Here is a 14,593-nt window from a genome sequence, read left to right as displayed (position 1 = left end):
GAGCGACTTATATATGCTTTTTTTTCTTCATGATTTGACAATTTTGGTCTTGCGACTTATAGTCAAATGTGGAGCTGCAGATTGAGGACCCCTGGTATAGATTCAGTTAAAAACTCGCCTCAGAGAAATCGATCTATTTGGATTGTAGGAATATGAATTTAGCTGATTAGTTGTTACTTGAGCTTTCAAAGACAAGAACAAAATGCTATTTTGAAATAAAAATGTGAGCTATGAATAGTAGAGAATTAACTGGAGGTGCTGCTGGAACAAAGTTCTTAAAGATGGTCTGATAGTTACACATTGTTTTCTACAAGAAACTAGTCAGCTTGGATCTGAACTGATGATGACTTTTACTTATCTGGTTGGTTTGATGTTAGTACTTTATGACAGAAGCTCCATAAGTAGTAAACCATTGATACATTTCTAGTAAGTAGGAACACTTTGTAAGTAATCTTGAGATTAAACTGCTTAAACTAGACAAGTGAAACTTAAAAACACAAATTCAACCTTAGATAAAGTTTAAAAAAAATCCTTTTAGCCTCTTTAGTTTTTTAACTTAAAATACTAGGTCAAGATAAACTTTTAAAACTTGTGTTCCTCCTGAATGGTTGTACTCACAAATATTCATTTAAAAATACCACAATTTGCGCTTTAAAACCATTGTAAATAACCTTCCAAATGTGGATGTAATGTTTTGAAATGTCAGTTATGCTCATATTTGGGGGAAATAATGGGTGTTTTGCATAAAACTCTTGTTTTATATTTCAACATAAATGTTAATGAGAAGCACCTTTGAGTTACCAGGCCAAGAAGAAATGCAGTCGGCCTGCTGAAGCGGGAGGGAAGCCTCTAATTAATTTGGGGGAGTGCGAGCATGCTGTGACAGTTTAAGGTTTTGCTAATTTAAGTGTGGAAATTATATTTTTGAATGGTTTGACCTGCGCCTCGCTCGATTATCTCCACTGCAGTTTGATTGTATGTGCCCGTTTCTAGCGTCAATTTTTTTTTTCTGCCAGACACCAACACAAATCTAAGCGTTTCTCCTCTCTGACAAGTTTTTGTGACCTGCTTCTGTTCATGACCACATTTGCTGCCTGTCCGCCTGCCAAGTTAATGACCCATTTCTGTCAGACTGCCCACGCCCTCCCGCCTGCCACGAGCGTGAGGGAAGCAGTCCCCATACATGCTTATTTGGGTTTAATTTTGGATCTGGATATTTGATGGTTTGGATTAGATAACCATGACAACGCTGTCTTCTCTAAAATCTTGCAGTTTGAAAATGAGCTGCAGCAACTCGAGGCTTGGCACTTTTTCTTGTCGCCCATTGTCTTCATGTTTGAGCTTTTAAATTCTTTTCTGTGCAAAATTAATTCATGCGCTTCGTGGGTTACAAGGGTCGGTGCTTTTTGGTCCGGCTGAGGGGCTGAAACAAAAGGGAGCTCTGTAGTTGAACAATTATGTGGAAGGTCTACAGAAAGAGATGGACTGCTATCAACCTTCTCCTTGACAGAACCAGCTGAGAGGGTGCAAAACTAAACGCTTGAAGATTTAAGAAGCAACAAGAAAAGAAAGAGCCTCTCATTAATATTATTTCTGTTTTATCTTTTTACATTTCTGAGGGAATCTCCCTCAGTCCCTGTGGAAACCTGTTTGGTGTTGGTTTAAGCAGCTTAACAGACATCCAGGAGCTCAATAGTCTACAGTCCCTGATAGTTAATTAAAACTTGCTAATCTGATCGGGAAAAAAAATAAAATATGGCTCTTCAAGTGATAGGAAGCTCGACAAGCTTTCCACAGGGCAGACACTGGAAAACGTCCCTGAGAAAGACTCTGAACCCCCATTTCTCCATAGTGGTTGTAAGTTGGTGCAAGTGTTCAGCAGCGGAACCATCTTCAAGTGCAGTGGTCTCCAAACCTCGGCCCGGCGGTATCGGTCCGTGGGTCACTTGGTACTGAACCATGCACAGAACAAAACAAATAAATGTGCTAACTCAGATTATTTCCTTTTAGTTTATTTTCCAAACCTGAAGGAAGTTTTATTTTGAAAGACTTTCAGATTCACGTGACTTAAAGCAGCTAGCTGCATGGCTAACTGGATTGCTAAGCTAGTAGCTCAAAGCCAACAAAAAAACAAACAAAAAGTATTTAGAAAGTTTATTTGAGGAGAAAAGTGAATGAGGAAACTGAATAAGAAAGATAAAGCTGCTGTTTACAGACTAAACTGTAAGTTTTCCTCGGCATGAATTTTTTAGTCCTCATGTTCTCATGTAGCAGAAGTGGTTCTGTCTGATACGCTGCGACAGACTCTCAACCTTATCCACACACACAGATAATAAAGATGGAGACACGGTGGATTTAAGTTTATATTATGTTAAAAAAAAATACCAGTTTTACGACGGTTGCGTCATTATATTTTGCTTTATTGATCCATCACATCTTAAAAGACTGACGTAGCTGAAGTTAGCTTTTTGCTTTTTGCTATCTTGAAAGATAATCTGAGCCTGGATTGAGTGTTAAAATAGCATTCTATGAGACGGAAAAAAACATGTAATGCTTCCTTTATGTGTATTTTTCAAATCACAAACGGCTTCTACAAATCAGCAATTAAATTAAATTCATTAAATTCAACAATTGTTTGATTAAATCTTTCATAGAATCTCATCTATAAAAAAAAATCTACAAATATAAAGACTTTTTAAACAAAATTTATTGTAGTAGCATTGTATTTTTAAAATATATTTTTATAAACTGGAAGGTTAAAATTGCCAACCACAGTACCGTTCAGACTGGTCTGTGAAAATATTGTCCAGTTTAAACCGTTCCGTAAAGGTTGGTGACCACTGATCAAGTACATGCTATTTACCATTTTGAGCAAGTTATTAGACAATGGCAGGTTGACGTATTGTTACATTTCTGCCCTTTTCTGAGTTTTTAATGATTTGAGTCATTACAATAATATTGATTAGAATGTCAAGCTGTGCTGTAAACACCTTCTAAATCAACATTTTCTGCCGCCGCGGTGTGCAACATTTCATGTTCCTGCTAAAAAAAAAATCTAAAATATTCAACTGAGGTTTGAACTTCATCCTTTGTTGTGTGATTATCCACCAACCTAAATGGTCTGGTGGTTTAGATTGTGGCTTTTTTATCAAATGCACCAAACAATTGTTTTTAATTGTTGCTTTCCACTGTCATTAGTTGATTAATGCCTTTAAAAACACTCTGATTAACCAGTTAGTACAGAAAAACCCATAATGTTAGGTGGAATTAGGGCTACTGTCAGTTTGAAAGTTAAATTAAATAAAGATGAAGGGCATAATTAAAGCCTTTTGGTTTGATAATGGATCATAATTAATGGGCACAAAGTAGGATGTAGAAAATGTCAAAAGCATGTAATTTCAAAAAACCTTTTACTGAGAGAAAAACATTTTTGGAATTATGAGATGGACGCTTCAAATAGAGACATTTGTGTTGTAAGTACATTTAGGAAACATGTAGATGACTGTTTTTGAAGTGAAACTGGAACTCAAACACAAATTTGATCCAATTTTCTATTTGACTATTTGAAAAATAACAAATATTGTGGAAGTAAATGACTAAAAGTTAAAATTTCTTATAATTATGTTTTAACCAAGGTCTGTCCGACTTGTTATTCTGGAAGGAATTGATGATTTTTAACAAAAAGAGGTTACCTAAAAATAAGATAAGAAAACGAAAATCACCAGAAAGTAGTAACATTATTTTTCCATGCAGGAAGTTATTTTACTTTACAAAATAATCTTACAGTAAAATATCAAAATCTAAGAGTTCCACACAAGCATTCAAAAAGGGAAAATACGCTTAAAACCACATGTTAGATAGAATTACTTAAAACTGAATGTCATGAAGCTAAAAAACAAGTATTTTTCTGCCAGCTCTAAGCAAATGGTTTGTATTTTTTTAGTTTTTATGTACTCAATTGTAATTCACTTTAGTTACAATGATAAAAAACAAGTGTAAAAAGTTGAAAAGACTAATTTTAGAACAAAATGTGAACAAAATGAGAATACAATCTTCGTACTAGATCTTAGTGTCAATTCGAAATCTCTTTAAAATGCTAAATTAACACTTATCCTTAAAACACAAATCTAAATGTGTCTTTCCAAAATAATGACAATAAGTCTAATTTTTCCTTATTTTTTAACTTTAAAATAATATCCTTAAAATGTAGAAATTTACAATGCAATTTTTACTTTTTCAGTCTGAAATCAAGCTTTTTTTTGTTTGTTTTACTGTCAGTATTAAATGAACCAAAACCTGCCAGAATATCCTAAATGTCTAATAAAGTCTGACATTTTTCAAGTATCAAATTGTTTGCAGTGTACCAGGTGTAAACAGTATTTTCACTATTGTTGGGTTTAGATTTTGAATAATTTTTACTTTGTTATGCTATTAGCAGTTTGAAGGAAACTGAGAAACCCATTCAGGGATTGTGAGTTATTCTGCAGTTATGATTAATGCATGAACCCTGCACAAGACAGAAGTGAGTGCACCGTGGCATGTAGCAGATATGAAACACATCATCCCTTCTGTCTGCATGTTTAGACCTTTAACATGCATGAACAGAGCAGAGGATGATGCTCCACCTCCAACAGCCAGAGGAAAACAAGTTTATTATCAATGAAGTGACACTCAGACTGTTGACTCAGTAAGACGTGGGTGAGGAGGAGGAGGAGGAGGAGGAGGAAGAGGAGGGATGGATTAGAATGATCATGAAATCACATCTGATGAATTTGGACCAAAAGCTGATCTTCCATCTGTTCTGGGCAGCAGGCAGGACAGCCTGTGATCCCTTCTGGGATGTTTTGTTATCCCAAAAGTCATTCCAGCTTTGGCCTGCAGCACTTTTACTGCAGGCTGAGATGACATGCGGCTGCAACAACAAAATATTCAACAAGAGATGAAAAAAGATCCAGATGGTTAAGAGTCTCCTCGTGTCAGACTGTTATTGGAGCACTGGATTCTCTGACATTAAAAAAGTCATTATTAAAATTAATGTTAGAGCCAATATTTAGCAAATACTGACACAGTTCTGTGACTTCTGTTGTACTATTTTTTTGTCCGAGTGGTTGGCAATTTGAGACCCATCCATATATTTTCGTATCCTGGTTCAGAGCTCCCTTGAAAAAGAGATCTCATCTCATGGGGATTTCATGGTAAAATGAAGGTTAAATAAGTAAATAAAAGCCTGCTATCTCCCAATAGGGTTGCTGGAGCTTATCCTGGCTACTCTTGGGCAAAGGAAGGGTACACCTTGGAGGGGTCACCAGTGTGTCGCACTCCCACAAACACACCTATGGGCACTTAGAGTAACTAATCCAGGCGTGAAACTGTCAAATTTTCATTATTTTTTACATTATGTGTCAGTTTATCAATGTGTGTATACACAATCGCATCCAAAAAGGCAAAGTTTGCCTTCCTGAAACACCAAACACATACTCACAAAATGCCACCTTGTACTGTACCATCATAGTACTCCTGGAGATGAAACGTAGCTATTTTAGAACATTTAAAACCTTTTTAACAGAACTTTGACCATTTAACAAACTTTGAAACTTTTGGACCACTCGTCCTACTCTCAGCAGATGAGGTGCTTCTGCCTTCTTCACAGAGCGCTAGCAGCGTGCTAACGGTCACCTCGCCCGTCAGACTGTCTCTACCTGACACTGGAAATTACATTGACAAAAATTCAGTAACATTCTGCGGTGGAGTAAATGAAACACAACTAATAGGTCATAAAGAAAAAGACGGCGATCATTATATATTTGTTTGTTTCATGCTAGTTAGCATTAGCCCAAATTAAATTGACTATTAGCATGTAATTTTTTTCAAAATACGTGCAGCCAGCGTTGAACTTTTTTCTTGGCTGCACAGAGGAAGGGTTAAGGTTAGGGTTACGGTTAATGAACCAAATGGTTCCCGAGCGCGGCCACGTCTGCAGCTCACTGTGCTCTAGGTGCGTGAAAGCTAACGGGACTTTCACATTAAATGCATGCAACCAGTAACAACATTTTGCTTTGAATGCATTTAAAATATGTGAACGTCGCATGTAAATACGTGTGGATAATATTAGTCTTATGAAATTAGCTTTTAAGTATGCTTTGTGGGATGACATAAAATGTAAATCATTTTCGGATTTTATTTTGGAGTGTTTACTAGAAAGATGAACACCATTTATAGTGACTGTTGGTAGCTCCAAAAGAGATCATGTAAACTCCAAATACTCCATATTTCCATGTAAACAACAGTCTACTGCCCCAACCAGAAATGATTGAGCTGTCATGTACCAAACAACCTAACCTAACAATTACATTTTCAAATGGCCTTCTTTTCAACTGCTCCTGATTCACGATTTGAATAAAGAAATACTCAAAAATTCAATTTTAATCCTAAATTCTGTCATACATGTCCTCCATCAAAAGCCTACAAGAACATGTTAAAAACACAATTTTTTGGATGGGATTTTTAAAGTTTTAAGAGCAAACTCTCTCAACAGGGAAGATTATTACATTTTAAAAATATTCAGTATATTATTTTAAGCATTACTTTTACTTACTTACTTTCATAACATTTGCTGTAGTTTTATACTAAAGGTCTCACTTTTATAAAAAAAACCATGAGGTCATTTCTTAAAATATACGTTTTAATTGAAAAGTATCAGAGTTGGTGCTATTTTCTTCAGCTCATTTCGACTTTAGCATTATAGAGTGACTTTGACTTTGTTTTTCTTTTGCATCTTTTTTCTAACTCGGCCTTGGACACCTTTCAGCTAATTTAAACTTGGCTGCGCTCATCTTTCTTCAGCTCATTTGGCACTCATGTTGAAAATAAATCCAGGCTGTGCGTTGCTTCGACTCTCAGCATTGACACATATTTTTTTCACGTTCTGCAGTTTTAATCTTTTTAGTAACATTTCTATGGCAGGGTTTAGGTGTGCAGCCGACTTACTGCAGATATAATCTTAGTTCCCGTCACTCAGAGGTCGTGAATGTGGATTTGAAAGTCAAGTGCACTGGTTGAATGACTATCAGGATTTGAACCCAGTTTATGGGTCAAGCGAATTCACTATAGGTTAACTGATCAACAATAATTCGCTGATGTTTCTGCATGGTGCAGCTTATCGTTTGTTAATGATCGCATTATTGGGTGGGGGCTGTTTGGGTGCAGCAGCCGGTCAGCGTCAGGAAAACACAACGAGCACCAGCAGCTCGCACAGGCAGCTTGTTTATTTGGAACGCTCATGCGGACGTCCGACGATTGGGGGTTCTCTGCCAACCTCTGACAGATTGCTCATGGGTTCTTAATCCAGCGTCAGACCTGTTTTATACAGCCGCCCTCTAAAAGGATTGGTCATGTTAACCCACTGGGACATGGTATGCCAGCTGTTCCCTCCTCCTGCTGGGATGGGTGGAGCAGGGTGGGAGGGGTGCTGGGACAGGATCCTCTTATCTCGGCGCCGACAGCGAGGACGAGGAGGATGCTGAGCCCAAAGGTGCTGTAGGCGACATAGAGGACGGGGTGTTCTTTACAGTTGGGTTTTGGATTTTTTTTTCTCTCCATCTGTTGATTCTGCGTTTTCAACCCACACCTGGATCATCCACATTCATGGGTTTCTGAGGGCTGGGGGCGGCTGACGTGACATGGCGGTGGCTCTGGACGCCGTGTGGGTGAGGGTGAAGAACGTCTGCAGGCAGAACGGTCTTCTCATCCTCTCCGTGCTGGCCGTGGTGGTAGGGTGTCTTCTTGGCTTCTTCCTGCGAACGCGGCGGCTGTCGGAGCAGGTCAGTCTGTCCCCTCCCCCAAACGCTGTGACGTCAGGTGGAAGAGACTCACCCTGCCCCCGACCCCCATCTCACCCCCTGCACTGCAGTAGCATTTACTCTTTAATTTAAATTTAACTTAATCTCACTTTAGTCCTTCGTCCTATTTTTTTTCACTAAAGGAGGTAATCTGTTTTTTTTTTTATTTCAAAACATGTGACCTTCCCTTCAGAGCTGTGGTGTAGTGGACATTGTACTAAGTTCTAAATTAGAAGGTCACAAGTATGAGTCTGGATACTGTCACAAGACGGTAAAACTTAACTCCAAACTCTCAATTGGCAGCAGATAAAACCTGATTTTAAATTTTATTTTTGATTTTGTTTGTTTAAAAAAAGAGTTACTGCAACAGAATTGAAATAATTTATATGGTTATGTTAAAATTACAGAGTTTCATGATGATAATAGCAGACTGACAGATTGAACAAACCCCTGGTTTCTATAGAGTGCCAGTGATTGTCCTACAGACAGACAAAAACAGGGATGTAGGTCATGGGCTGTCAGGTTTAGCTGTGGACATTTCTACAGTTAATTCTGAACATGGAAGCATTTCATAATCTGTAAAGATGTGTGTTCATGAAACTGGTCATGTAAGCCGCTATTGCTTGAGCTGGGACTTTAAAATATGGGGCTTTAGAAACGAAAAAGGGTTAAAGACCTACAACAATATAGTTTTAAAACTCTAAATGAAAAAAAAAAAATCAGTCTGCTGTTGAAATCCCAGCTGGATACAAATATCCAGGAAATATGCATTTAGAAGTGTTTATTAGGGGTGTAACGATGAATTTTATCAATACCATTATTTGTGGTTGATGATACGATTCATAGTTCATATGTTCTCTTTGAACAATCACTGACCTTGGAAATTTTTATCCAAAACTTCAACCAGTGTGACTCAGAGATAAATACCTGGTACAGGTGAAGTTTTCCAGATTCCTTGTGTTTCTTACAAGACAATCAAGTGTAAATAAATATGTGTACAAATAAACAAGTTAACGAATATTAATGTCAAATCCATTCATATTTTAGCTTAATAAAGTTCAGCCCAAATGGGACGTTATTAGAACATTATATAACATTATATAACACAGTATGGTCATGTCTTTGTAAAATTCAAAGAGTTTCCACACATTAGACTGTAATGGCGGGTTCACACTTCGCGTGGCAGCGCTGTGAAACAGAGTGTGCGTGAAATCCGCTTCACCTCCAGTTCACACCATATTTTTTCGCGACGGTCGACTGGGCGGTGGTTATTTACAGCTTCTACAATTATTTGATATCGTCCATTTTGACTCGTCACTAACTGCTCTCTAAGGCCCAATCCGAATTCTTCCCTGCTCCCTTCCCCTTCTCCCTTCCCCTCCATTTGAAGGGAGAGTTTAATTGTAAGTGTGTCCAGGAAATGTATTTTGTAACTCCGACCCTCCAAACGGAGGGGTACAAAGTCCTCCCCTGCATGGATAAACCGCGTTGCACTGAGAAGCGCTTTATAAAACTGCTGTTGTAACATATATTCAAGCACTGGAAGCTCCACGCTAGTGCTAGCGATCAGCGATTATTGGTGACATCATCGAAAGTGACGTCCGAAATATGAGACACAATTTTTTTTCAAAATGATCAGTTTGGAGGGCCAAATGAAGGGGAAGGGACAAGGGTTAGGGAGAAGAGAAGAATTCGGATTGGGCCGAGCTCTCTGTAGATTGTGTTTATAGACATCCAACCCCCCCTACTTGATCTGTAAGTTTGTGTCTCAGCAGTGTCTCTGTGTGTACGTTTGTATGTTGAGTGTTGTTTGTGTTTATAGTGTTCTCCCACTAATCAGCGTTTTTTTTTTTTTCGCAGTTTCATGTATTTGGAGATATTTTTTTTTTTGTCACGTGACTCCTCTGGTTTGTCACTAAAACTCCCACAACTCAGGAGGCTTGTATGAAACTTTAGCTCCAAAGGAGCTGCAGGAACTTTCCAGGAAGGGAGAAGAGTTGAAGAGCACGCTAGCCCATCCACTACGCTCACACACAGGCGCGTGCACACTTACAGCGAGCCTGCATGGAGAAATGGTATCAGCTAACTCAGAAGCAGCTCAAAAATATCCTTTGCTGCACTTCCGCATGCGGTGTGAACCCGGCGTAATCATATTTCAGCTGCGTCTTATGTGTGTTGTCCACTGTGATGGAACTTGGTCGTTTTTACATTAAATTAAATAAACCATGTCTCAATCCAAAAAGTATTTTTCAATATTGATATAATCAATGTATTTTATTTTGAAAGGATTTTATAACGCTTTAGGTCGATAAAATTAGAAACTTGTCTCAGACGGATCCATTTGGTTAAATCATAGGAATATAAATTGATTAATTGTGACACCCCAGTGTTTATCGTGCTGCTTTTCATTGTGATTTTATCTAACATTTAAAAAAATATCTCTCATAAAAAAACAAACAAAAAAACACTTTTTTTGGTCTTTGTCTTTTTTTTTACACTTAATCACGTGTAATTGTTTTAGATCTTTCTGCTTCAGTAAGTTTCAACAAGTCAGAATTCTCCTTTCATTTGTCACAAGTATGACATTTGGTCTTACAGTAGGAAGTTGTGTATGTGTGTGCATGTGTGTGGAACCTGACTGAGTGCAGAGTGGCATCATGATAAGCGTGCAACCTCTCCTTCCATCACCACGTGACCAAAGCCCCATCACGTTAAAAAATAGACCTAAAAATAGCCCACGTCTCCTCCACTCTCACAATAGAAGATTAAAATCCAATCAATCAAAAGCTTTTTCTAATTGCATGTCAGATAAAAGTGCCTGCAGTGAGACCTGACACGGGCACATGCACGGACCTTTGTGCCTTCAGACTGCTTGTCAAGGTTTGAGGGCTGCAAGGCAAAGCGCCACTAATCTTGTGCGTGTGCCGGCATGTGTGTGCGGGTGCACACGGATGCATAGCCTCTGCTACGTCACTTAAGATTTGCTTTAATCTGGTGAGCACAAAAGCAAAATGATAAAGGTTAGAGCTGACGTTACCAGAGAAAACAAACGAAAATTGTCTCTTAATGCACTGACTCATATCTTAAGGCATGGCTTTGTGGTCAAAGAAATTCTTGTAATGATCGCATTTAGCCATCGTGTGTTTTCATATAAATTGTATTATGATTAATACAGCCAATTAAATTGGTATTTTCTTTTATTTTCTTGACAGAAACTGAGTTTGTGCTTCAGTCATAGATCAGTCATGTAGCTCACGTGCTGTCGGCACAGCTGTGGATTATAGCTGCACTGTCCTATCATGCATGATCTCCGATTTACTGCTAGTGTACAGTAATAAACACAACACTTTTACATTGTATACGCAGAAATGTCTACATATTAATACTTTTAGATGTGTGAACACACCATGTTGGCTTTCATAACAACATGTCGATAAAAGTAATCATTCATCCAGGAGTTTGATCATGGCAAACGTGGAAACGTTTCACCACTCATCCAAGTGGCTTCATCACTTCATGACAGCATTAATGGACTGGAGCTAAAAATATAATGACTTCAAATGCTCAGCTGTGCAGGGATAATTGCAAAGTTCTTTGTTTCTGAGGAAACCAAGTACAATCAAACTTTATTTTTTAAAGTAGGCTTCATGCAAAACCAGCACAAAAATATGTTCCATTATGTGTGTTTTTCATGTGTATAAAAGTCCACTTAAAAGTAAGGGACACCAAACAGTTACCTAACACACAGGCACACCAACTGATTTACAAATGTATGAGTTTGGTTTGTAATATTCATCATAGATACACTTCAACTATGACAGACAGAATATAAAAAACAGAATCCAGAAAATCACATTGAAGGATTTTAAAATAATGTAATTGTGCAATTGTCCTACGAACAAGCAAGAGTTCTGTCTCCACAGACCAGTGACTTCTTCTTTAAGAACCTCCTCTATCTTCCACTTGTATTGTTGGCATATGTTTGAACTGGTTACCTGTATAAAAGACACCTGAAACAGTCTGACTGCAACCTCTCCGCCATGATCAAGACCAATGAGCTGTCAAAGGACACCATTGACAGGATTGTAGATCTGAACAAGACTGGGATGAATCTACAATAAGCGAGAAGATTGGTGAGAAGAGATCAACTGTTGGAGCAATCATAAAAAAATGGAAGAAGATCACTGATGATCTCCTTCCACTGGGGGTATAATCCAAGATCTCATTAGGTGGAGAACAAATGATCTTGAAAACAGTGAGGAAACATCCCAGAACCACGGTATACAGGGGAGTTGGTAAATGTCCCGAAGAGAGCAGGGACCATAGTAACGAAGGCTACAATCCTGCAGTGATCCATACATCCTCCTGCTTGTCCAAACTTGTTTGAAATGTGACAGAGAACATCTGGATGACACTGAGGAGGATTGATGGAACAATGGAACTCTTGGTAAAAACACCACTTGCCATGTTTGGAGCGAAAGAATGCTGAGTAGCATGGGGGTGAAAACATCATGGTTTGGGGCTGCTTCTCTCCAAATATGAGAATGACTGATCTGTTTTAAGGAAATGATCAATGAGGTCATGGATGGTGAGATTTTGAGCAAAAACCTCCTTCATCACTGAGAGTGTATGGATTTTGATTTGGAAATAGTTTATTGCAAGTAATCAAAACAAAAATAAAACAAAAGAAGACAAACAGCAGACATATATTTCAGTGACATTTCAGACTTAGGATAATTATCAAGGAATTGATTGGAAAATTCAGAAACTCATGAAAATAATTCAATTATAATTAATCTAAGTCATGAATATACATATTAGCTTATATCCATACAGAATATGACAAAAAACTTAAGTTTTTATGCTTTTCAAAAGGAGTTTAATTGTTTGAAAGAGAATGGGAGGAAGCAAACTTATATGATCACACTTTATTTAGCTTTTTATACTTTTTTTATCACATAAATTAATGAATAACCTTAATACTTATTCAGTTCTTAATTTCTGACAAGTAATTTATTATTTACCAACACAAATACAGATCATTTGAAAAGAAAAATTCACAAGTATTAATAAAATCAATTAACAATGATGTAGTAAACATTAATTATGTAAAGAGACTTGACCTTATTTCAGAAATCATCGTTACATATAACAGTTTAAGTATCAAAATAGAGAGCATACTGTTTGTCATTAGAAAACAACTATTATAATATTTGATAAATTATTATTACAAATCACATGATAGACGATCATCAATAATATAAGTTACACATCAGGAAACAAAGTGGAAAGCATTGAGGATTAAATTTGACTGGATCTTTGGACAATGATCCAAAACACGTTGCCAGAGCAACAAAAGATTGGCCATGTAAAAAGCATTTTAAGGTTCTCAAGTGACTTAGCCAGTTTCTAGACCTCGATGAAGGAATCTGTGAATGGAGGTGAAAGCCTTTGTTGCCAAGCAACAGATCTCAGCTCTTGAGAAGATCTGTAAGGAAGAATGGACCAAAATAGCACCATTACACAAACAAACCCTTTTGAAATCATACATTGGGAATTTAAGGATGTTTTTTTTTACATTCTGTCTCTTATAATTCAAGTGCATCTATGATGAACATTATAGAACAAACTCATTTTTTAAAGTAAGACAACTTTAAATGGACATGGGTCACCAAGACCCAGAACAGACTCAGAGTTTACGTATACGTGAAGTACTTGAATGCCACACCGTATGTAGTATATGTATGCATGCATGTATATTTATGTACTATATATAAAAATGTTTATGATAATATAACTCAAGATGAAAAGGACTAATATTGCTTTATGTGAGCATGTATTTAAAAAAACAGCAATCATGATCACAGAAGAAATCCTTACAGGATCCCCCATCGTGGCAACAATACACTACACCCTCAATCATCCAAACCACCAGAGCGACTTCACAGCAATGTCCCTCAGCGTATAAGTAAGGAGCGCTTATAAGAAAAAACAATGATCAACATAAACTAAAAAGCAAAAAAAAAAACAAGTAGGATGAAGATAGATTTAAAAGAACACATTACGGTCATCAGCATGTTTGAAAAGTACAAAGACAAACTGTGTGTGTTTGATCAATAAGAACAATTTCAATGGTTTGCTTGAACGGTAAATATTTATTCAGTACTACTGCTTTGTGTGACTGAAAATCCTCTTCATGTTTCGGTTTTTATATAAATCATATTATTGCTCCTACTTCTTGTTTTTCTTCCTAAATATCAATCCTCAAAAAATAAGATGAAACATTTCAAAGTTAACATAAAAATGGATTCACTCTACTTCTATCTAACTTGAAGAATTTTAAGTGAGTTTATTTGTTAACTTACTCCTTTATGTTAACAAATGAACAGAAAGACTAACCCCGATTAACCCTGTTCTGGTGCTGCACTTCTGCTTTAGTTTCATGCTGACTTCATTTTGTGGCCAAGAGTTTTTAAAATTCACGCTTATATGGGTGCAAAACAGGAACAGCCAGGAAATGAGAATACGATGTGTACTCACAGCTTCTTTTTCCTCTGGAACAAAGAGGATGTCCTCTTGTCTTTTTGTTTATTACTTTAATAACATCTTCACTTTTAGAGCATGCACAAAACCCTTTTCCGTCAGCGTTAATGCTTCTTTTCTTTGCTTACAGGAGGTGAAGTACTTCCAGTTCCCCGGAGAGCTGCTCATGAGGATGTTGAAGATGCTGATTCTGCCACTTGTGGTGTCCAGGT

At 37.3% G+C, this 14,593-nt stretch overlaps 1 protein-coding gene across 1 annotated transcript in view; it reads left to right on the top strand.

Moving 5' to 3' along the window:
• The first annotated feature begins 6,899 nt into the window (after nucleotides 1-6,899).
• The window catches only part of slc1a7b (solute carrier family 1 member 7b), a 31,453-nt gene continuing 23,759 nt past the window's right edge, over nucleotides 6,900-14,593 (top strand). Inside the window, exons 1-2 of the mRNA XM_024279215.2 lie at nucleotides 6,900-7,820; nucleotides 14,512-14,591. Coding sequence (XP_024134983.1) covers nucleotides 7,680-7,820; nucleotides 14,512-14,591 — 221 coding nt within the window. The 5' untranslated portion in view covers nucleotides 6,900-7,679. The remainder of the gene's footprint in view (nucleotides 7,821-14,511; nucleotides 14,592-14,593) is intronic.

This window comes from Oryzias melastigma, linkage group LG4, assembly GCF_002922805.2.
Source record: "Oryzias melastigma strain HK-1 linkage group LG4, ASM292280v2, whole genome shotgun sequence".
Lineage (NCBI taxonomy): Eukaryota > Metazoa > Chordata > Actinopteri > Beloniformes > Adrianichthyidae > Oryzias > Oryzias melastigma.
The sequence above is the reverse complement of the archived record's forward strand: the minus strand, read 5'-3'. Positions and strand labels throughout refer to the sequence as shown.